Genomic DNA, 25880 nt, shown 5'->3' with positions numbered 1-25880 from the left:
TGAAAATTTCCTCTGAGCAGAAGTCATCATAATTCTCACTATGAACCAAGGGCCTGATACAGCTCCTGCCTATTTCAGTCAGGTTTTCTGAACTTCTCTTTTTAATTTATTCTCTTTACAGACTTTCAAAACCTTTTATTTGAAAGCTAAGAATGAGTAAAATATAATGTTTTACTAAATTTTATTTTACTAACACTGAAAAATCACTTGCTCTTTTTTTCAGTTACGTCCCTTGGCTCATATTTGGAACACGTTTTGGGCCACACCTGGATTTTGCAATAAGCTTTCTGTCCTATTCAAAGGGCCAGGCTGGGGACCAGGCAAACCTAGACTTGGCCTTCCTGAGGAAATCCCAGTGGTAAATATAACATGCAGAGGCTTTCAGTTTTGTGTAATTTACTTGGACCTCTTAATGCTACTGGATCAATGTTAAAAACTCTACACATGCTATTTTAAATTAGCAAATTATCAGTCATAAAGCATAGGGGAAGATGAAATGGGAAAAGAAACTGAAGGAAATGAATGTTTTACTTTTTATTATTACTATTATTATTACTATTATTATTATTATTTATTTTATTTTTTTATTTTATTTTTTTTTATTTTATTATTTTATTTTATTTTTTATTTTATTTTATTTTATTTTATTTTATTTTATTTTAAGGAAAAAATGTATCTTCTCATTTATCTTTTCGTTATTCATTTCCTAAAGAGATTTCCAAAATAGTTCTATAGAGTAAGGTCATTTCTCTTTTTCTTTCAGCTGTGAACATACATGCACACATATTTAAATTCTGTCTCACACTAGGTATTACATGTATTTGAAGGTAGATTATCTCTGAGCAATTATCTATGTCCCTTAACCCTTTTGTGTTTGTAATTACAAAGAATACTAAGGAATATCAGGCTGGATTGTATCAATGTTGAAGGCTGTTATCTGCTTTGCTTCATACAGATCACTGGAAAAGAAGTTCCATTCAACCCAAGAGTACCAGCTTACCTTAATTGCTATGCAGTAGTGCATTTTGCAGTGATAATGGAGCTGTATATTGACCTTCTTGCTACTGTGACTGTAAGTAATTCATATCTTTGAGTAATAGCATCTCATGCTGACAGTAATATGACTCATGACATATTTAAATAATAAAGCATAATCTAAGTCCTCTAATAAAGAAACTCTAAGGCCTGTATCATATATTAACTATTATAATCATAAATAAAGTATGTAAAAAGTATAATAATAAATGGCTAAATATATAATAATATAACATTATATATGCATTAACATGTTAATTAAAATATTTAATAACTTTATTAACCATTTACAGATGCATGTGCTTAAGTTAAGCAATTCAATTAAAAATAATAAATGTTCTGCAGAAAAGGTACGCGTCTGCTTCAGGTTTTAGGACCTCATGAAAGGAAGAATATATCTCAGACTTAAAGCTATATAGGTTTTAAGATATCAAGGTTGGTCACATTTCTGGATTCCAATATTGTCCAAGCTTTAGAAGGAGGATTGCAAAGGTCTTGTGGTGCTTGCAGGTAGGAATCTTCAGCATGAGTTCAGAGTTAGCGGACCACTGCCTTGGGGCAAATTGCTCTTCCAGTATTGAATGTGCAACAGCATTGACAGAAGTGCAGGGAGAGGGACTTATTTCCCACCACGGGTTTGGGCTGACAGGATCTCGCTAGTAACACAACACGGTTACCCTATGTGTGGTCTCTGAAGGTGCACTTGAGGCCTTCTCCACCTACAAGAAGTGAGATATTAACACACCTTTCCAACTACCTTTTCATTCTTCCTTCCTTGAAAACTCTTTCTACTTTACTAAAGGGAAAATCTTTTAGTTAACTAGCATAATTTGAATGCATAAACCTAGTGTCCCTGAAATCAGTCAAAAGCCTACCAAAGCCACCACAAACTCCATACATTTAATAAAATGTCCTTTGCCCTTCTTATATTCTTTCCCATTCCTGCTTGGTTAAGTAGCGGTCTTTTTGTTGTGTCACAGACATTGCCACAGGCCTGCAGTCAAGGCATTGAGGGCCCCCCGGGGTTGTCAGCCTCTGCTGGACCGTGGACCTGCCTCATCCCTGCATGCTTTCCCAGCAATCTCTGGCCCTTGGCCAATGGCAATTACTGTCCCCTACCTACCTTGCTGGATTGTGACCTTTTCCCTGGCTCCATGGCCCAGCCCACTGAACTACTGCTGGCCACTATGCCACTTGTGTGGGGAGCAGCTCCTCTTGCTGTGCCCTGATGCCTTGAATTACATGTCTGAATCTGTCCAGGCGGATTTCTGGAAATAAGTCTATTTTGCGTATCTAAACATGTTCAAAGGATTCCAAAGTATTGCCAAGTTTTCAGAAGTCTTGTCTGAATGTTGAAGTTTCAACTCAGAAATTCTCACATCCCATTGCAAGAAGGGCAATGAGAAGGGTCTTTATGTGCAATAATGGAAGACATGGCAGCAGGCCACTTATTTATTTGTTTGTTTGTTTGTTTGTTTAGGTTAGACATGTTCTGAGTTGCACATCAAACCAGTACAACAATGCTGGTTTTGAGAAATGTTTAGAAAGCATTTTATATAGCATTCCGAAAGAACACAAAAGCTAGCTCAGGAACTCTCTTCTGATTAACATTAAAATATTCTACACATCATGTTCATCTCTATAAAAAGTCACACCACAACTGCAAGGAATTTAGAGATTACTAAACCATCTGAAGTTTAGTCTATTCTGAGAAATTTCTGAAGACAGGAAATTAATCCAAAGGTGAGCATTAATACCTCCCAAATAAAAAAGGTGTACAATGCACTGAATTCCAGTGTTCATACATCGAGAAAAGCCTTTGCAAGATTTTCAGGATATGCTTCTAGAGTCCTGCATATGATCAGCAAGTCATGTTTTTCTAGGGATCAAATCAAGTGTTTTGTTGTTTGCTTGTTTGTTTTCTTTACTTTGTTGATACTGCTTTTAATGGCAAGAACTAAGGAGTCTGTTCATGAGTTTTTTCATAATTTTTCTTTTCTCCTTTTGTATTTTTTCTGGTCTGAGAAGGAAAAAATGGATGGTCCAAATTATTTTCTCTGCTGATAACTGCAGCTGTTTAAGAATAGTAATAAGGGAAGTTGAAAAATGCACCCAAAGCCCAGATGATCATTAAATTCTTGCAAATACAGAGAGGAAAAGTATACATCCACCATGTATAAACTTATTGTAGCAAAACAACTAGAAAATTCTCTGCCGAAAACTGTGGGGTAATAAGGCAGTAAGGATAAGGAGAGCACAGGGGACTGGAAGCACCTCATCTCAGGACATAAACCTTTGGCGTGGGTGTAGAAAGTGCTGGTCCCAAGACAGAGTTCCAGCATTGCTCTACAGTATAGTGAGGAAGCTGTCATGAGAAGGAAGCTTGTGTATGAATAACTTTACTTGGCAAAAAACATTCTTCAATATCAGTTTTCCACTACACTGAATTATGAAATGTCTATGGATACAACTGGAACTTTCTGTCTGGCTATGAATTATGTCATAACTGTGGCATAGCTCCATAAATGGAGAAAGCTAACTGTTTTCCTCATTTTTAGGTATAAGTTCCATTTCATAATAGCCATAAGATGCAGCACACAGTTATTACATTTCTCAAGTGATTACAGTTGCTCAGTGTTTGGTCTCACGCCCTGTAGAAGTGTTAAGTTTCTCTATATGCAAAGAGCAACTGTATACCTTCAGTCTGAATGACCTACATTTTTAACATAGAAAAAGAGCAAAACAAGAAAGAACAAATATATATTTTCCACAGGAGAGCATATACAGTGTTTATTTTCTATATAGCAATCTGTACTACATCCAGAGAATAAAAAAATACTTCTGAGTTCTGCACATCTAGATCTGATCCAAAGCTCATTGAAATAATGGGATTTGGATCAGTCCCAGAGAGAGTGCTAGGAGTGTAAAACTGCAGTACATTCAAAGCAAAAGTCTCATAGCTCCAGAACTGTATGTATCACATAAATCAAAGTGAAGTATACCTTAAACACTTTTTGCAGTGTCTTTTTTTATTGTTGATAGATACTATAACATTTACTATGATTATAAAGCTATGAATATAAGAGCAGTTTCAATTAGACAAAAACTAGTAAGTGATAAGATAGGTCTCTTGAAAGTTGAGAACAAAATTAGTATATCCAATCAATAGGACATCAACAAGTATCATGTAAGTAATATTGCTAAGAATTCTTTTTTTTTTTTTTTTAGGAATTTTCAGTTAAAATAAAATGCATACAAAGACACCTAAGAACACAAGTTCCATAGCATTGTATTAACATGCATCATTTGAATGTTGAAAGTATCTGATATATGACAGCAGGGCACCTGATAAATTATGAAATGTCCTGACATCTTTTTCTGTTGAACCACTGAAGAGAATAGGATGAGAAAATGCATTCATGTTATTTATTCTTCAGTAGGAATAAAACAATCTGAGTCCTTTGAAATATAAAAGTCATTTTGGAATCTTTCAATTTACATCGAAATGCACATTTGGAAAGGCATATTTCCTTGGTTAAACAGATTTTTTTTCTCTCTCTCTATTTATATACATGCTGTGATAATCTGTCAGTTAAAAGCAATGTAAACTTCCCAAAATTCTGTAACCCTCCTTCTTTTTAAGGCTCCAAAATATTTTTTAGAGCTTTCAATGGAATCAAAATCCAACAAAAATATTTTTTTCTGTTTGATTACAGCCAATAACCACATTGCAAAGTTGTGGCTGACTTGTAACTGTGGTCCAACAGGCTTCTCTGTTTATGCAAATACTCCAGTATATAAATATTCATTTATTTTATATATACATCCATTCAAATAATGTTTAAGTGGGTTGAAAATGCTAGTACTAACAAAGGTGTAAAAAGCACATTCTTTTCACAGTGCAACTTGCAGTGTGTAGATTTAATATAAGAGGTTTAGTTTAGTGATATAATCTACTGACTAATGTTGATTTTGGTAGAGTAAGGCCTAGAAAATGGATGTCACAGCTGCCAGCATCCAGTTCATAGGGTGATACAAATTTGAAAATAAATACGAGAATCAAGACAGTATGTAACTATACCACTGGAACTGTAAAGAGCAAGTTAGGAAAGCAAACTAATAAATAGATATGTATGCCACATGATTGGTTTGCTGTTTGCAAACTTGCACCAAATGTCTGTGTTTCAGTAAAAGTTCCTTCAGGTGACGGCAGTTCCCTTTCTCCAATGGGTAAATCTGCAGACAGACTAGATGGCAAGATATCTATTGCTGAAAATGCTGCCAGATCTGCTTTCCAGTGCCATCATTGGCTTAGAGCCAACTGAAGAGCAAAATTCAAATATATCTCCAAGACTCTTGAGTATGAAGAAGTGTCATTATAACGCTATTTTATTTTATTTATATTATTTTATTTTGTTATTTTAAACATTAGTTGGTTGTTAATAGTTTAAGAATGTTGCCTGTTAGCCAAAAAAGATGGATAGTGATATTCTGGGAGAAGATTCGTGGAGATTTTTGAGCTCGACCCCAACTCACAAAACTGTAGCTGTTTCCAGATAGCTTTTCTATATTTGCCACAATATACCTACTCTTCCTACTCCCAAATGGCATTGTGGTGGATTTCACCGCAAGTTTCTTGGTAGTCCTTGACTAGGACACAAATGAACAAACATTGCACGCTTTTTTTTTTTTTTCTTCCATGTGAATATGATACATGTATCTATAGTGAAGAGTAACTTACACCTTCTACCTTCACAGTTCCCAGTAAGGCTTGATGCCTCACCCCTCAGCCTTCAGAAGGCAAAGGACTTAGGAAGTTGAAGGCTGCATCACAGTACCAAGATTTTACATTGTTATGCATTTGTGTGAGTTTGATGAGATTGCAAATAACTGCAGGTTGCACTTTAGATTCCTTCAGTCTTTCACATTCTGAGACACAGATGGTATTGAACTATAAGAAATTTTATAAATGGCTACCATTCAAAATCTTGTGGTTCTGAAGTGAGTGTCTGAAAAGGGAGATAAACAGAAATTGACCTCAAAAAGAGAATCCATAAAATATGGTCATACCTGGCTCTGGTAGTTCAAAATAATCAAAGAACCTCACATAGCATTTTAACCTAAAATATAAAAGGTTGTTTATATTTGAATTTTATTTTCCTAAATCGTAAGATTATTTCAGTTGTTTTTCTGCTTCTATTGATATACATTAAAATGTATTTCTGTTCCTTTTTTTTTTTTTTTTTTCTCCTGGAACCTGAGAAATTAATTAATCATGGAAATTAATCCATGTTTAAAACTTAATTTCAATTTTTTCATTTTGTCTCCATTTTTTCATCTGTGTATTTTTTTCTTCTGTGGTTAGATAAATTTGGTGAGTCAAATGATAATTTCAAGCTCTAGTTTTGCACGTCTTAGAGAGACTGTTTGAGTAAGTGAAGTTTGCATGTTCATGGTCCAAATTCTTGAATTCACTCCTTTATTTCATTGTGGAGAGAAAGCTGCAATCTGAATTACTATATTACAGTGTCAACATTATCAAGCTTATCAAGATCCATCAAAAATGAATAAAAATCCATCAAAAATGAATAATCCACCAAAAATGAATAATAAAAAAATTTATTGTTTCCTGCAAAGATGTTAACTCTGAGAGTCTATTTTGTGTTTTTTTTTTGTTGTTGTTTGTTTGTTTGTTTTCTTTTTTAGAAATGGAAATTGAAATATCTTTTAGGGAAGGAAAAAAAAAAGAAGTTCTGAGAGAAAACACCAATAAAAATATGCCCAAAATGTGTCTATTTTGGAGAAGTGTTTCTATCACCCACTCAAATGCAAGGCTCAATCTAGGAAAGTTTAGCCTGCTATACCTACTTTCACCTCTATGCTTACTTTCTAGCTAATGGCAAGAAACAATCATTCAGTAAATGCACTCTCTCCACTGAGTACATAGAAAGCTTAAATTAATAACAGGGTTTTAGGCACTCCAGTTATTTAAAGAAAGGTAGACTTAATCAGCACCTTAGTTTTCTGAAATTGGAATAACAAGGAAACCCAGATGCCTAGGACTTAGCTGTTTGTCTAATGCTGGCCAACTCAGAAACAGTGGAAGGTCAGAAAAGTGTGAAAATACACAGCTTTTTAAAACTGGAACTTGGAGACACTCATATTCATTCACAACAGGTGCTGTTGGGTCCTTCCCTGAAGACAAACATTAACATTTTTTTTTCAAAACCATTGCAGAGATCATTCCTTTTCTGTAAAGTGTGATTTTAACCATATATTGTAAAGTAGCAGCTACATGAACTCTTCAAAAATTACATGGCATCCTCAAAATTTGTATTTGATATTCAGTTCTCTTGTTACCTAAGGCCTTATGTTCCTTTCCTCAGAACAATGCCCTATCAGTCTAGGGACATTTTAAAGATAGTCTGTAGAAGCTAGTGCATTGCACTGGAAACACAAAACAAAATCAGACCCACCTGGCCAGGACTGGTTTTAAAAAAAGGTGCAATTCTACAACTGAAAAGTGAGGACAGTCTCTAAAGAGGAAAAAATCTTGAATTCCAGTCCCAGTTCCCTGGCAAATTCCTTTATCTGACAAGAAACAGTCATTGAAAAACATAACAAAGCATTTCTAAGAAATTTATGGGTGAGTTCCCTTATGTCTGTGCCAAATCATGTTTTTCTTTGCTTGCTTTACTTCTTGAATTTTTGTATGACCCAGTTTTTACAGGAAGCTGAAGTGGGAGTTGAACTTACTGTGGCTAGATGATCAGTTTAAGAACTACTCTTTTTATTAAACTTAAATAGAGTCTGTGCTTATTTTTATAACAAGAAGGAAAAAAAAAGAAAGAAAAAGAAAAAAGAAAAAAAAGAAAAAAATGAAAAGTTTTGTCACTTCAACGCATATTGCTTCATGTTAACAACAGAAAATCTTTTAACCTTAGGAGAGCTGTAGAATTTTTGGATTCTAGAAATATCCTGTCTTCTGTGGTGACCAATAGCAGATGCCCAGGGTAAGAGTGTAAGAAAAGTGTAGTGTATCCTTTCTTCAAGTCTTCATCTAAGTAGACAACAATAGTAATCATCAGTTTGAGGTTTTGTAAGTTTATCATAATGAAGGATGGAATGGACTGCAAGTGGAGCAATCCAGTAATGAATTTGATCTATCCTTGTATAAATCTGTGCAATAGAGTGACTTGACAGGTGTCATTTGTGAGAAGTGTGTTCTGGCTTGTAAACTATTGAGACTGCTGTTTAGTGTGCATGTTACTGGGATGCTGTTTTCTTTGTTCAGTTACCATTTGTTAAGGATATCCAAGTAGGTGCTTGTGATTCTTCTTTAAAACAGAACCCTACCCAGCCTGAGAGTATGGTTTGATGTGTTTTGCAAACATGGGCACTGTAAGTTCACACAGCTGTAAAACTTGAGATTATTCTCCTGTGGCCTCCCACACTCACAGATACTTACCTTAGATCTCTTTGAGAGGTAGGGGCCACCACTGAAGGAAAGTGGGCTTGTCACAAAGTGGAGTTTATTGAAATTAAGGCAGACATTCACAGATTTTTATTTTTTCAATGCCTATAATCTTGAAGTACAAGATGCTGTTCATAAAACTTATTGCTATTCAAACTAGAAAGGATTCCTTATAACTCAGCAAAATCCACTAGTTCTGTATTGTTGTTGTTTCAGTGAAAAAAACAAAGGCTTTTCAAAATAACTTAGATGTAAATGTTAAAGACAAATCCTCATGCTGCTATTTGTCCAAATGCATGTTAAAGTTTAAAAGTTTTAAGTTTGATTAAAGTCAATGGTATGAACTGAAGAGTTTTGCTGAACTGGGAAACAAGTGTTGAGTTGTCACGAAGGGACAATATCAATGTTGTTTCTTGTAATATCAGTGTTGTTTCTTGTTAAAATATGGTTATGTTGTCACATCATTTGAATTTTTAGTCTCACCAATATATATTTTTTTTTATGTTTGCTTGTTTTGTATTCATTGGGATTCATAGGTAGCAATTGTAAAGACAGTAACGTAAGATGAAGAAAAAGAACAGGGCTGAGGTGGTTTTAACTTAGAGATATGACTGTTTCCTCTTGGACAAAGGCATAAGGGAATTAAGTAACTTCAGGAAAACACATAGTACAGAAGGATATATCTTAATTATTATTTTGGAAATAGTGGCAACTATAAAGGTGTTTACTGAAAATCTTTGTAAAATAAAACAACAAATTACATCAAAAGTGAGTGAGTGGACATTAACATCACTGAGTGAGGAAGCTGAAGCTGTTCTGTTAAATTTAGTTTCTCTTCAGCAAATTAGTCTAAATTAATATTTTTCTACTTTTTTTTTTTTTGAAGGTGTTATCACAGGGAACTATTCTGCTGAGAATTTTCTTTATCATTCTGTCCCTGACCTCTTTTGGATTTCTTATGGAGAACAGGCAAGAGACAAAAGTTTTTGTTTTTTTTTCTTCTGTTTTTAAGCATTATTTGTTATTATATGGAAATCTCAAGTGTGTCAAAAAATGTATTGATAAAGAACTATAGATGTACTCTGGCATATATGTTTCTATCTGTTGACTAGAAGATAACACAAATAACCAATAACTAGGAGTGCTCCAATAGCAATTAATGGCCATATTTATATTGCAGCCCTGGTTGCTCATATGCTCAAATTTGCTAGCATTTGTTGGGTCATTATCTCTGGTTTTGAGATTTTGGCATGCCAAAATGGCTTGAAGACTGGCCCAAGGCCGTTTAAGCTCAGACATATTGTGTCCGTCCCATGTAGCATGCCATGGGTGGCAGATAGGCTGACAGTATATGAAAAGTGCATGGTATAGCTAAGACTAGACTCAAACTCATGTGAGGGATAGACCTTAGTCTAAATCTTTGACTTTAGACTAAATTTAGTCATTATGGTTTCAAATCAAATTGGAGCTTAAGAAAAACAACAGCTCAGTGAGATGTACATTAAGGAAGTAGTCCATATAGGCACTGTGACCCTACAGAAAAGTAAATAACAACTACAATTTCCTACAGAGAAACTATTTGCCCTGCTAAAATAGAAATGTGTAATAGAACCTTCACTGTTGTGCCACTCCTTCTTTTGCACCTACTATTTTTTCTATTTTATTTTATTTTCTCAGAAAGGAATACCTTTTGCTTGTATCTACTGAAAGTTTATTTCAGGATGGGTAAAAGTCTGTCAATATACCAGAGATCTGTATTAACAGTCTTAGTAAAGTGAATTAGTAGAAATTTACGGAAATAGACCAATGAAAAGATTCTGAGCTATTCAGGTAGCAATTTTCAGAATTTTGCTGTTGTAATTTTTCAAAAGACACATTTACACTTGTGTGAGTTCACATATATTCTTTGCATATATGTATTCTCACAGCAAATTTAGTGTTCTAGCTGAACGTAAAATTCATATGCTGTAAAAATGTAAGGTTAAGAGAAGTGACTTGATGCAAGTGCAGGACATCACAGACTATTTTTACATCCTCTATTTCACTCAAGTTAACAAAGAAGAAAAGATAGAACATTAACATGAATTATTTCTTGTTCTTAGGCCCAAAGCAGGAATTCTGGAAATCATCCGCTGCTCAGTCTTCTTAGGTGTATACAAACTTGGCTACTTAAGGAATCAGCTTTCTTTGTTGGACTGTGCATATGAAGTAAGACATTAACTTCTAAGTATCTATACTGATGATCCTATATTATTATTGTTATTATTTTTATGGCATCCCTGCCTATGGCAGGGGGTTTGGAACTAGATGATCTTTAAGGTCCCTTCTAATCTGAGCTATTCTATGATTCATTCTGTTTTAGGAAAAAAAATGATAACATTACAAATTTACATTTCGTTTCTTTATTTCTATTACCTTATTTGAATATAATATTGTTTTTTTTTTCTTATTTCCTTATTCCTTTCTGCCATTTACTTTTAAGAAAATTATTGTTTTCTTTGCTACAGCCCATGTACGTTGAAAAAAAGTCAGAAAACTGTTTCTTTATATGTCCTTGCAAAAATACTGTATTATTGCTATATGGGTTGACCGGAATACCAGAAGTCTGTTCCTGAAGTTGAATTGATTAACTCACATTTCGCTGGAACAAATCTGAAGAAATTTGGAGGCTGGAAAAGTTTTACATACCAAATATATCACTCTGTACTTATACAGTACATCAGGAACAGACTTTTAGCCATTGATAAAGATAGGATACTGGATTAAATAGACCTTTTATCTTATTAGGTATGGTTATTTTTGTGTTCATAGGACGCATTTTTATCCTATTTGTGACTTTTGCTTTTTAATCTACACTGTTGGTAGGTTTTTGTTTTTGTTTCTGTTTTTCCAGCAAAATTGGTAATTCATATTAAAACAATTCTTTTAATATAATCTGAGTTGGATAACACTGAATCATTACTATGATTCTGATCTGAATGACATTCCCAAGATACCTACTGCTGGTCAGCAGCAAAGTTGGTTGTCAACAAGGTTATGAACCTTGCTAGACTAGTAGAACTGTTATCAGAAAGTTAACCTTTGGATTAAAACCAGAAAAATAAAATCAATAATAAGGATCAAGAATCAGACCTATTACTGGTGGAACTCAAAAGGATTCTTTTGACTTGAAACAGCTCCAAAATTAATAGCTGCTGATAACTTTTCTAATAGATTTCTGGTAGTGGTGCTGGTTCTCCTGCTTTTCTCTGAGGTCAGGCAATAGGAGAATGGAAGAAAAACACTGTACTTATGTAGGTTTTTTTTTTTCTTTTTTCTTTGGACAGGAAACAATAATTATTGGACAATATTTAAAGCCAGACAAATGACACTAATCAAGAATTATTTTTTTCCCCAATATTGTTATTTTGTCAAAACTTGGTGTGTAAATCAGAGTTCTTGAATTCCTCTGATAAGAGTCTGCCAGAACTCAGCAGATATTTTAAAGATTTTACTTGCTTAAATATCTTTTGGAAAATGCTTTTAGGATTTACTGACTAGCAGATAGACTTGATGCAAAGACTTTCAATGGACTTTCAAATGGAATTTCAAAGTCTTTCAAAAGACTTTGGCAATTAATTCTATAGTACTAGCTCTGACTTTAGGTACTAAGGTATTCTAACTGAATTTGCGAAGAGTTATATGTTAAATATACCCTCTAAATTACAAAAAAAAAAAGTTGTATTTATTGCCTTGCTGAGTTGCATATGCATGAATGGCTCTCTTACTATGAAAGGAGTAGGAGCAAAATTTTCAGGTTATTTCTATTGTTTGGAGGAAGCTAGATAGTTTCCTATTCTGTCTTGAAGAAAATAAAATATTTCTTATTCTGTTCTTTATTTGTATCTGTCATTAAAATCTTAACCTTTTTGCCCTCCCTATCCGTTCCCTCTTTCAGAGGTACCTTCCTCTGATTTATTGTGTATTTTTTTTTCTCTTCTTTATATTTGTACTTCTCTGTGACTCTTTTTAGTGCCTTGTTTGGCACTGACTAGGTAGTTCATTTAAAATGAGAAACAGGAGAAACATGCTCACATTGTTTTGTTTGAAAATACTTAATAAATAGGTGTCTTCCAAATTGTTTGCTCTTAATGCAACCAGAATAAATAATGCTTCTGAAGAATTCCAATATGTTAGTGCTAGAGAGTTGCATTTAATGTAATGTTAATAAGCTTTAGTGATGTTTATGATGACATTAAAAAATCTCCCATCTTAAATAACTGATTTACTGTCATGGGTTTTGCTCATGTGCTGTCAATACATTATTCAATTTTTGGATTCAGGGTAGGAAAGTTGCTATGGACAGCAGTATTGGTATAATGGTATTTACAAGAAAAGATTCTTGTAACAGTAGGGAAACTACTATAAATTTTTCAATTAATGTTGAAAAGTATTGAAATATTAATATTTTCAATTATTATTGATGTGATCATTTTGAATCAGCAGATACTAGAAAGCATAATGATTTTTTTTTTCTGGAAATTACATATAAAATTTTTCCTAAAAATTGTTTCTGTTTAACATTTAGAGAGGTTATCTACCCTTCATAATTAAACATAATAGTGTAGATAACTCTGAACATCTTGTGAGGTTCATAAGCAAATTTTTTCTGCATTTTTCCTGGTAATTTTTATCTGCTTGGTTTTCAACTTCCTTTGCTCTACTTCTCTTTCAAATCCAATTGCAATTTTTGAGAGGTAGGAAATAAACCATTTATTTAATCTTTCTTTTCCTCCATCTATACATATTCCATCTTTAATATACATTCAAATTTAACTGACTTTGATCTTCTTAATGTTACATTTTTAGTACTTATGGTCAGTAATATATTTAAATAATGTTCTTCTTACTTCATCATTCTTATTTGTTACCAAAAAACAATTCATTCGTAGTCCAATATTCATGGACAATAATAATGAATATAGGACACCATGTAAAAGAATTTATGTTGACTTTTTTTTTTTTTTTAATATATGTGCATTTTAGTGCACTTAGGGATAAAGAAAAATAAAATAAACTGCAAGAGGCATGATGGCAGTACTCAGTGTGTCTAGAATTTAACAAATAATTCTGTCCCAACATTCTTAAGTTAATCATGCACATCACAGCAGAAAAGTGCAAGAACAATTTTTTCCATACATTATGTTGAATTGTTAGTGAAAAATTATGTGACTCCTGTTAGTACATATTGTTTTTCTTGTGACCTTTTTCTTCATAAACTTGCATTCCTCATTAATATTTTATAACCACTAGATAAGATTTCAGAAGCAAATACTATTTTTAACTATTAAAAAAAAAAGTGATTAAAACTTCAAATGATTGCCTGTTATGGGATTTGATGAAGGTACAGTTTTGTAGTCATCTAAGTGGAGAGTTTCACAAAATCCAATGATACAAACAGCTAATTCTTAACTCATTCTTGCCTCACCCCTAGTCCTGCAAATAGCCTTCTGCCATTTTAGTGAATTAGAGCAGTTCATAAACACATCTAACAATTATCAGAACTACAGCATGGGAGGAAGACCTACCGAGTTAAAATGAAAAAGAAAATACAGAAATGAGAGAAAACTAGGAGAGAGAGGAGAGAAGAGCAGAGAAAAGAAGAAGGGAGCCTTTCCCATTTTGTCCTTAAATTAGCACAGGTGGCTGTGAAAAAAGCAGCCAACACCTGCAATTCCATCAGGAGAAGCAGCTCCTCCCTCTTGCTCCAGCCTCACCCAAACTACCCAGCTAATTCAGTCACCAGGCTTCTCTGACTAATGCAGCCAAAGGTTTATCTTCATGTAAGTCAGTTGATGCAACCTCCTTTGGAGCAAGAAAGTTTTGTAATGGTAAGAACAATGAAAGGTGGAAGTAAAATGCAGCTAAAGATGGGTAAGAAAGAAGAATTGTTGTTTTTGGTAAAGCTGTAATCTTTTTATGATTGTTTACTGTGTTCAAGCACTAATAAATGTGATATTCCATGCTTTGAAATTATATATTAAATAATGTGATTACTAGTCTTGGTTCAATATGAAAATTATCTAGTTGTTCCTATTGTTTAAATGTATAATTCTCATTACTATTATATTTGTAGCCCTTCCAAGAGAGTTCTCTCTTGGTGTTCTTCCATTTTTGCAAAGACAACGATTAGAAGTTACTAGAGTTAGAAAAGTAATTGTTTCTTCTTATGGGAGGTGGAACTCTGCACATTTGTCAGCATGTATTTTCAGTTCCTTGTGCTGTATATATTTCATATTGATGGTTATGCAAAAGGAGCAGGCTCTCTGTTCTTTTGCGTTGTTATTTTTTGTTTGTTTTGGTTTTTGAAAGACGTGGTGTTTAAGGAACATGAGTTTGATGAACTTAGATCTTGTGCAAATTCTTTTTTTGGGTGGAGGTCACAGGATACCTTGGTGATAAGGACAGAGATATTCTATTTGACTGGATATAGACAGCAAGCTGAGAGGCTGATGTGTTTCTGTTCAACAGTCTGTGCTGCAACATCCTATACTAGTTAGTTTTCTTATGCTGATTATTTCATGCCTGTGTAATGTGAGGATCATGTGTGTTACTAATGCCAAATCTTTTTTAGTCAGACTGGGCCTGGGATCTCCTAACCACCTGGAGGTAGCAGAAAACATTGCTTGTGCATTCAGTTATGTGACAGTTCAGCAGGCACAATATGTGTGTTAAAAATGAATCTGTGATGATGGTACACCTCTTCAAAGAGTTTCCATCCAACTGCTCTGGTTTGGCATCAGCCAGCATATTCCATGAGCTGATTTTGGTCAAGCACTGGCTGTTATTTGACAGTAATACTAATGAGGAGCAATGAGTAGAAATGAGAGCCATTGACATGTTGTTGGAACTCTTGTCTTGAATATTTTCACCAACTCACATAGTAGTAGCAAGTCAGTACTGAGACTCTTAAGCTAAAGGACTAGGATCTAGGAGCTGGAGAACAATACAGATGTCTATTTTGATGTTCTTGTTTATCTTTTACCTTTGTTTTGGCTAAGTCTTTTAATCTGAGAGTAAGTCTGTTCATCCAGACCCCTTCTACACTGCAGCCTCCTGGGCTGCCTGGCTATGAAAGCATCTGCAGTCATGTATTTACCTACGGGTTGGAAGGATAAAGATCTGGGACAACTTTCACTGGGGAAAAGAGAGAAAAAGGGAGGATGTATACCTGTGTGATATTTTAAATGAAGTACTTGTTTTCTGTTTCTCATGGGCATGTGTCGCATGACAGAAATAACCAACTGCAGAAGATATATAGAGTCTTGTGCTGCAGGGCATAATTCAACCATTAACCAATGAAAACAGAAATGAACTTCTTTGTGGTCAAATTATTTATTTACTCCTCCAGAATATCTAAACTCTGTAGATGCAGCTGTTCCAAACATTTTTGGAGACAGTATTCTGTAGCAAATGGACTGCTTCTCTGGTCTTCTGTGCAATTCTTGTATTTCTTACAAGCATATCAGCTAATTTGTCTGGATGAAATACATAATATCTCTTTATTAAAGAACTGATTTGCACTGTACTCTGCATTCCACAGCAGTCCTTCTTAATGTGATATATTGCCACACAACTTACTTCTCCTTTCATCATACAAAGACTTGCTGTTACCTCACTTGTTTCTTAGTGTAATTTACCAGCATCAGAATATTGACTTATGAGTACTGACTTAAAACAAACATTTACTCATAAGAACTTATTTCCACATCAACGATAGTTTTCTGCTCTGTAGCATTTTTCCTTGGTCGCTCATTATGATCATCTGTGCCACATTTCAAAGTGCAGCATATCCTATATTTGGTTTCCATTAAGGTGAAAGCTCCATGCCCTATGCTATGATTTACGACCTCAGCATTTAGGCAGTCTCTGTGCTCTAACTAGATTGGCTGGCGTATTTGAAATGTATTTTAGAAATGAAGCTGGGGATAGAAGGAAACTACTGCCTTATGATAAAAAGCCTTGTCAACACACATGGAATTAAATAAACACGAGTTGTAATCTGTATTTTCTATGTTAGACTCATTCAGAAAAGTCTGCTATACCACGCAGTGGACTGGACTTTTAATATTCCTGACAACTACCCTGAAAGGAATAATGTCCCTTAGAAAAAGTCACAGTAAAATCTGGCAGTAGATTAAGTTAGTTTCCACTTAGGTGTGACAGCAGAGTCGTTACTGATTTTAGATTTAGCCAGTTTGAGAGACGGCTTCACCACCATCAACTGCAGACTATGATGTATAGTTCCAGATGCTTTGGCCAATTGACCGTAAAATTGCTCCGCATTTCTGGCAGAGCAGCCAAGCTGGAGCTTTTAAAATCTCTACTCCCTGAGCTCAACACCCTCCCCCTCTGCTTAAAAGCTGCTCATTATTCTTCTTCTGCCCGCTGATCTTAGCAAAAGAAAAACTTCTGGAATCAATTAGAAGTGTCTGCACTTGATGAGATTTGCACGTGAGTTCGGAATTGCGAGGCTTTGATAGTGTCAGCCAACAGCTGCAGTTTCAGGTGGTAAAATCGGGGAAGGAATTTTCCAGGGTTTATTTACAATCATAAAATAAAACAAAAATCAAGACAAGTTGGAAACCATCTAATGTGTCGTTAAAATGAAGCCCAAATTGGGCTATATATTTATTTTGTCTGAAAAAAGTAAACCGGTTGTTTATTATCAGGATCTTTTCAATTATCTTGCAATTATTAGGCTGTATAGACTGGTTGTAATAAAATGCAAGCTATGGCCTGCTTGCTGTAGTTTTGACTATGAAAGAGGCATCTGCTATTACTTTTGTCACTTTAATTGCTTGACAAGACAAGAAGGTAGTCATACTTAATAGAAATCAGAAGTGTGTAGTCAAAGATGAAGCAAAGGTGCAAAAAATATACACATTGACATATACTGTCTGAAAATTTTACATTTCATTTTCAGCTACTGCTAAATAAGTAAATAGAAAGGTAACATTCACATTGATAATTCTAAAGTTTATTTTATGACCATTCTGAGTCCAAAGCAGTTAGGTATTGTCTTGTATCTGTATGCAACATTTACATTTCAAAGATAAGTCATGCCAAATGAAATTATTAATGTTCAGTTATACATCTGAGTGTCCTAAAGATGAAATTGTGCCATTTCATGCACATTGTCACTGATTTGCATTGCAGACTGGTTTGGCTCATAAGTCAAAGCATAATTTTTCTAAAAGCTAGGAATGCCACAAACCCCATCAAACTGCATTCTTTTCTGCATCATAATAACACATGGATTATAATAGAAATCTTCTCCATAGCAGTGAATTGCTTCATTCGTATAAATCTCCGGTGACAACTGAGTTACTCCACATGGGTATATGTGTCTGTGCAATTATGACTCCAGTAGAACAGCAATTTTGTTGTTAACACACAAATACATTGGTTTCATACCTGGATTTATCCTGTGGAGGTAGCACTATTAGGGGAAGCCGTACTGTAATTATTATCTTTCTCACTTTAAAGAGAAGTAAAAAATCAGCCTAAAAAAAAGTGCTTTCAGTGAGAGGTCTCTTGGAGGATTTCTTGTTTGTGGTATAGTCATCTGTGCGTGCACTGAGGCATCTCTGCATTACTATTTTAGCAGTACGTAAACTAGAGTGAGAGGCAGGCATAGGGGTGGACCTTGCCTGCTTTGGATTCTGTAGGGGTGATGCAAATGCAGTCAGAGCAGGTTCATGTTGTTTGACAGAGCCAGTGTGATCAGTTTGTACTTTCCTACTTATTTTATGTTCAAAGTTGATTTAAGGTATAGCATAACATAACGGGACAAAGGCAAAGGTAAGAGGAGTGAGAGGCACTGGCTTACTTGCTGAGATTCCCTACTCATGCACATGTTGGGGGAGAGGCAGAAGATGCCTCCTGAATGCATGCATCAGACTGCGTCCCCCAACTGTGCAGAGCACCCCGGAGAAAGGAGCCTCCAAGCCTCACCACGTATGGCCAGTGTGTGCATTGGCTCTGTGGCATAGCTGTTGTTAACCTATAGAACTCTCATGTATCGGTGTGTTTAGTAGGACTACCTAATGTGGAAAACTTCTTAGTAGAGTTCTTGCCAAAATCAGATAGCCTGCCACCAAAACCATTGTAATTGGCAGGTGGGAACTGTCCTAATTGTGAACAGAGAGGAGCTGTGCCTATATTACCAAGACCATGAAGGCAGATGACTTAGTTTGAATTTTATCCTCAACACAACATGCAGGCAGATGACTTAGTTTGAATTTTATCCTCAACACAACGTGCAGAAGGATCGAATTAGCTTTTAGGAGATGACAGCTTTAATTAAGCCAGCTATTTCTGATGCAGAATAAATCTCTGTTTGGCAGATACAAGGTGGCCACAAAGAACAAGCCTAGTGTAAAAAGCATTTTTAAATTTTAAAATTTTAAAACAGCATTAGTGTTAAAAGCATGAGATTTAAATAGAGAAAACCTAACTGTAGAAAAGGCAGGCAAAGCAGGGCTACCCAAATGTATATGTCTTGCAAGGGAGGTGGAGGTACAAGTTTATTCCTCCTGTAAGTGTCCTATTTTACTTTGTAGGAGTAAATGGAACATGGCAGCTGTGAATATTTGGCATTTGGGGAATATAATGGCTGTGTGGGACTCACAGAATCAGACTGTAATATAAGTTATAGGAGAGCCAAATAAACACATGTATTTAGGAAAGAACAAATTAACTTAAAACATTCTATAGTATATTTTATTAAAATTGATTATTGGATTTGTATCTATTCATTTTTGCACAGTCCATTTTTGACAGTAGTTTTCAATGAAGATCAAAGGAAAAACAGCACAAATCGAGACTCTCTTTGTTAGTAACACCTGAAATAACCACTGAAAACTGGTTTGTGATGTTTGGGCTGTTGCATGCTAAATTCTAGCTAGATAGTACTTATTGATCTACTGCTCACTTTATCTGTGCTGTGATTTATTTTTTATTACCGTCTTGTTTTATCATTCTTTTGTATGAATTCTCTTTTCTGTGATGTTTAGAGTCAGGGAATCTAGAGAAAGCAAAAATACTGTATTTCTTTTTATATTTCAATATTACGCAAGTCAAAGAGAATGTCTTAAAATTTCCTTTTCTTGTCAATGCTAAATAAAAATTGCCTGATGAAAGAAGATTAGCAACTGGTGTGTTTAACAACTGATTCCCAAATGCAGAACATACAAAACACCTTGGATACTCAAAAGTTGGAAATAGGTGTTATGGGGGAAAAAAATAAAAGTACATACGAAGTTCTAGATATTACTTGAAACTAAGGCAAAATAATACAGATCTCCCCTCAAACAGTGATCACATCTGTCTTGACAGAATTGATTTGGTTTATCTTCATGTGGAGCCCATGAAATGCCCAGAATAAACTGTTTATTTTTCTGATTAGAAGCTAATACACAGTTGAAAATGGCTGGTTTTGGTTTAACGTTTTAGATTTTATGGAGAAAAGGTTACTAAATTTTGTCCTTAGCTATTACCAGAATTCATTGCACATCTGCATGTGACTACAAATCTAGATGTAGTTATTTCTCTTCTTGTTGACTTCATGTAAGTTGGCTACAAAAAACAGTCAAATATTAGGTAAAAAGTGGTGGTTAAGCAGACTGTTAAGAAATGGAATCTGGCAGTTAACTGAATTGGTTTATATCTATGCATCTCCAAACCTATCTTAATTTTCCTTTGTCTTCAAACAGTCTAGTTAATTATAAAATCTTGGGGCAGATACCTGTCTTTCTGCATATGTAAAAGGGCCTACTCCAATTATATATAAGTGGTGAACAGAGCTGTCATCATCCTAGTTGAGTTCCTGATCATTTCTTATTCCTAACTTTCAAATGAAGTCAAATTATCTTTTGTTTTTATTTTTTAATATTGCCTTTTTTTTTTTAGCGTTTGTGTGTGTGTATGTATGTATGTATATATATATATATATGTATTCAGTTCTCTGTGGGCTTCAACTGAGTACTTTTTAGCATAGTATGAGTCTAATTCTAATATCTTATTGAGTTGTCTTTGCTCCTCATGACTGTATTGGTCTAAAACAAGCCCATTCCAAATATCTCAAAAATACTATTGAAAGTGTTAATTAGTTTCTGGGATTATTTAGGCCTCATTAAAACACATCTCCAGACCATATCATGAGTCAAAAGCAGGAATTCAGCTGTCACAGACTTGTAAATGAGACAGAAAAATGTGTTACCAACTTATCAGCAACTGAGATAACAGCTCCCTAAATTCTAAAAATTAGGGGACAACTGGGTATAATTTGCCATGACCTCTGAACAGAAGTCTAGAAAGTGCAGTTGGATGATAACAATGGCATATGCTTTTAAATCTATCTATATAAACACTGAAAAAATATTTGAGACTTTCCTAAATGAAGGGGTCTGGTTTTCAACTTTTATTTTTGTCTTTATTCCATTATCCTTCTCTTTGTATATAAATTGATGTCATCCTAACTTCATTTTCAAGTATCTAATTGGACTATTGCCTTCTAAAGTGATAAATTTGCTAATTTCTGCCAAGTTCTTAGAAAAATCTCAATCCACTGGAAGAATCAAATCTGCCCCTTCCAATGAAGTAGCACTGACAGCTCAACTTCTGGCTAGCGGAGAGTTAAGAACGGGGAAAACAGGATCATTAGTGGATCCAGGTTTATTCTTTTGGCTTCATAAACTCTGGCTTTCAGAACTTATTAGTATCAAATAAAAATCTATAGCATTGGATTGCAAAACTAACAAAAATAATAGCTGTGAAAGCAGCATGCAACCAAAACTCTCCATTTTCCTGGACAGTCCACATAATATCTCCCCTATTAACTACTCTACCCCCTCTGCTGTTTTATTTTGATCTTTGCATAGATGAAATTATGTGGACTTCGTGATTTTATGTTGCTTTGTAATGTGCAGTAACACATACTGTTAAACCACACAAAAGCATATTGCAACTGTAAAATTTGCATGTGTTAGACTGCATGTATTTGGGCCTATATACCAGTAATTTCAGAGAACCCATAATTCATTTGGCAGCGGAGATTCTGATTTGCAGAAGTGTTCATGTACAGACAAATGTTTGCCTCCTCCTTTAGGCAGTCTTTAGAATACAAATAGTCTTGGAAAAATTATAGTAGAAGGGCAACTGTGCTGTTAGTTTAGTTGCAAAGAACTGAAGCTATGCTTAATACAAACAAAGATGGATCTTCTGCCAAATGTCCATCTGTTTGAAGGAAAACTGCTAAGACAGGCCACACTTTTCCCTTCAGGCCAAGGTGCAGTCTTCTTTGAAAGGAGACTTAGAAATTGGTGGCCATAAAGTATACAGTCAAATGTAGCATTATTACTGCCGGGGGAGAGAAAAATAAAATAAAATGCATATTCAAATATTAGCCAGGTCAACAGCAGGATGAAAGAAAATGACAGTGGGAAGACTTGGTAGACCATCTCCAGCCCATTCAGGGCACAGCTGGTTCAAAGTTGCTTCTGTGATTCCATTCCTGCTATATTATTAAATAAGTATATTACAGGAAATGAGAGAAGAGCCTTGGGTTTAGAGAGCTTTACCTGCATAGCTTGTATTACATCCTTCGAGCCCAGCAGCCCTGATTTCTGAAGTATATAGTCATGTCTTTGCAGACAGATTATCTCTTTATAATTTGGAGACAAGGTTGAAGAACCATGGTTGTATATACTGTAGGCACGTGCTTATTATATTTCTCAGTGTTCATGAGTTCCTGAATTGCTGATTTAAGCCTTAATGTAGTTTTGGGTTGGTGTTTTGTCCCAAAGTACAGAGGAAATGTTGCTTTTGTTCTTATTCATTATCTTAAGTTTTCCCCCTTCAAATTTTTTGAAGTAGTCAAAACTGCAGTTTCGACTAATGCTGTATTTATGCCAGGTAAGAATGCTGTATGACTTTTCTTCACCATTTCCCTATTACAGTTAATGCAGTCCATCTTACTGAAACCAAAAAGCTATTGCCATACACCTCTTAAATTATTCTCAAGCTGCCAGCTGTGCCATTTGGCTTTGATCCTTTCTTTCATGGTAATTGTCATGCTGAAATGTAAAACTAAAATATGCTGCACCAAAATGCCACTTTTTCATATTTTGGAAGATATTCATCTTCATGAGATTTCTTCAGATTGTACATGCTATTAATAGTCTTCTCTATGTGCTATTGCTGCCATCAAGTGTAATTACATAATTATGCATGGTAACTGCTCATGTACTGTACCTTTTAAGGAATGCCAGCTCTCTGGAGCTCATTCTCATGCAGCGTTTTCATACCGCTTAGCTTAAAAATAATGCTTAGCATTACATGAAACACATGAAACACTTCATTGTTTTATTTTAATGGGAGCTAAAAAATTGAAAAATTCTGGTTGTATATGCACTTTGAAGTAAGTTGCTGAGTGGAAGAATAGATTGCTTTGTTATTAGATGAAATTTGGTAGTTCAGTGACTTGCTTTCCTGTTTCAGTTTGCTCTTACCATTAAGATAACAGAGAAAAAACGTAGCATCATCAATGTAAATAAATCCCCCTTTTAATGCAAACAATTATATTCTCCTTACAAATGTTATTACATTCTAAGATAAACATCTCTAAAATATTTTCCTTGCCAATCAGGTTTAAAAATAAATGCTTTCCAGGTATGATTTTTTTTTCTCTCTGTTTCAAACCATTTAGAGGGAAAAGCACTTTTCTGCTGTTAATTTAGTGCTTTAGAGATATTACTCTTACTGTTTGGATGTTTTTGACACTTGCTGTATTGAAGAGGTCCTGAAACATAGAATCATTAGGGTTGGAAAAGATCTCCAAGATCATCTGGTCCAACTGTCACCCTACTACCAATGTCACCCACTAAACCACACTGGTCCCTAAGTACCACATCCAACCTTTCCTTAAACACCCCCAAGGACTGTGACTCCACCACTTCCCTGGGCAACCTGTCCCAATCCCTGACTACTCTTTCTGAGAAGAAATGTCTCCTAATTTTCAACCTAAGCCTCCCCTGGCTGTTCCCTCTAGTCCTATCACTAGTTATCTGTGAGAAGAGGCAGGCCCCCAGCTCCCCACACCTTCCTTTCAGGTAGTTGCAGAGAGCAATAAGGTCTCCCTGAGCCTCCTCTTCTACAGACTAAACAACCCTAGTTCCCTCAGCCGCTCCTCATAGGATTTGTGTTCCAGGCCCTTCACCAGCTTCGTAGCCCTTCTCTGGACATGCTCCAGGGCCTCAGTTTCCTTCTTGTACTGAGGGACCCAAAACTGACCACAGTACTTAAGGTGCGGCCTCACCAGAGGCCAAGATCGTACAAGGGGACGATTACCTTCCTGGTCCTGCTGGCTACACTATTCCTGATACAAGCCAGGATGCCGCTGGCCTTCTTGGCCACCTGGGCACACTGCCAGCTGATGTTCAGCTGAGCATCAGTCAGCACCCCCAGATCCTTTTCCTCTGCAGAGCTTTCCAGCCACTCTCCCCCAAGCCTGTAGCGTTGCATGGAGCTGTTGTGGCCAAAGTGCAGGACCTGGCACTTAGCGAAATTGAACCTAATCCCATTGGCCTCTGCCCATCGATCCAACCTGTCCAGGTCCCTCTGCAGGGCCTTCCTACCCTCTAGCAGCTCGACACTTCTACCCAACTTGTTTTCTGCAAACTTACTGAGGGTGCACTCAATTCCTTCATCCAAATCATCAATAAATTGAAGATCTTGCTGCCCCTTCACTCTACAGCAGCAAATCAGTATTTTAATGCACTAATGAAAGACTGGGCTGCAAGTGGCTATACTTCATCAATACTACCAGTGTTTGCCAAAGGGACTAAGACAATTTTTTTTCAGGAGCATTCTGGGCAGGCATTAATGAGATATAGCAATTCTGTTTGCTAAGATGTTTCTACTGGAGATATGAGAAGACAAGGGTTTGGATGAGAATCCTGTATGTGTGAATGAATAAGAGTGATTATCTCAGGTATATCATTTAGAAAGAATCTGCACATCTGGATGTGGTGATCTCAGGAGAGATGGAAATCAAGATGGGCAGACAAACAGTGATGATATCTGGTTTATAGGGAAAGGAGGAGGGAAAACTTGTTTGAAAGCAGAGAATATAAATCATTTCAACTATATGTAACCTAATCTGACTATCAAACACAAATATCAGGAAGGCTGCAATGTAGTTTGTAGGGTTTAGAAGGGAAGAGTCTTGGCAAAGAGAGTGGAATATGCATGGAGATGATAGAGTTTGTGTTGGAGGTAATATTATCTAGAGGATTACAAACGCAAAACAGGGACATAGCTTGGACAAAAAAAAAGTGGTGTATCTAAGCCACATATAATGGCAGAAAAAATGGTGTACATACTGAGCATAATGGTATGAAATGGACTTTTATAGATTTATACAAGATCTAAATAATAGATATTTTGAATAAAAGAAAAAACAAATATATTTGAAGAAAAAGTCCAGGTATACAATAGATATTAATAGATTTATTCTTGGTGAGTTTGCTGTAATGTGACTTATTTACTTACTTATTTTGGAGCACGTGAAAATGAAATTTCCTGGCAACTGGGACCAAATGTGATCCCTGGTCATGCTGCAATAGATTGCTCTAATACTGCAAACTATTGCTATTGTCAGAAATAATCAACTGAGGATTTATGTGTGGCATAATTATTCTTCAGCCAGCACTGTCTCTGGAAAAGCCAGAATAAATTGAATTAGTGGTGAAAATACAGTAAACAATGCTGATGACAAATTAATAGCCAGAAGATTTAGAGATCAGGGTGCCAAAAAGGAGTTAAATCTTTGCCATTAGCTGTCCTGCCTGGTATAAGCTAGAATATATAGATGCTGACATATATATAGAATAAAAATATATAGTATATATAGTCTGGGCAAAACTTCATTTCTTATCTCTCTACACACACGCTTGTACACGTATATGTATGTAGGGGAGGGGAAAAACTGTCTCTATGAAAGAATATATGAACAATAAAGAAAGGTTTCAGGAGAGAGCTTAAACTAACTGGATTGCTAGTGAGACATGAGGAAACTGGGAGTCTTATGGGAGGAGGGGAGAAAATGAAGCTGTGTGAAAGGATGTAATAGAAAGGAAAGGAGAAAGCAGTATGGTTTGTCAGGTAAATGGGAAAATGTTATGGGAAAAACTATTGCTAATTTGTATTGCTATGGCATTTTTAGAAGTCAGACATCAATAGCTATTCACAGGATTGTTCTCACATTGTTCTAATAGGTGAAATTTGGTAAATCTTAGGTGAAAATTAAATCTACACAAAATGCTTAAGG

At 35.4% G+C, this 25880-nt stretch overlaps 1 protein-coding gene across 4 annotated transcripts in view; it reads left to right on the top strand.

The window, feature by feature from the left end:
- Nucleotides 1-25880, top strand: part of AGMO (alkylglycerol monooxygenase) — a 198693-nt gene that overhangs the window by 99917 nt on the left and 72896 nt on the right. For all 4 annotated transcript variants that reach the window (XR_004781078.2, XM_035562512.2, XM_035562511.2 and 1 more), the window contains exons 9-12: nt 224-358; nt 956-1072; nt 9396-9478; nt 10612-10717. Coding sequence is in view for 3 of the 4 variants with exons in the window: in XM_035562512.2 (XP_035418405.1) it covers nt 224-358; nt 956-1072; nt 9396-9478; nt 10612-10717 (441 nt within the window). In the remaining variant the exon portion in view is untranslated. The remainder of the gene's footprint in view (nt 1-223; nt 359-955; nt 1073-9395; nt 9479-10611; nt 10718-25880) is intronic.

Source organism: Cygnus atratus, chromosome 2 (assembly GCF_013377495.2).
Source record: "Cygnus atratus isolate AKBS03 ecotype Queensland, Australia chromosome 2, CAtr_DNAZoo_HiC_assembly, whole genome shotgun sequence".
In the NCBI taxonomy this organism is placed as follows: domain Eukaryota; kingdom Metazoa; phylum Chordata; class Aves; order Anseriformes; family Anatidae; genus Cygnus; species Cygnus atratus.
The sequence above is the reverse complement of the archived record's forward strand: the minus strand, read 5'-3'. Positions and strand labels throughout refer to the sequence as shown.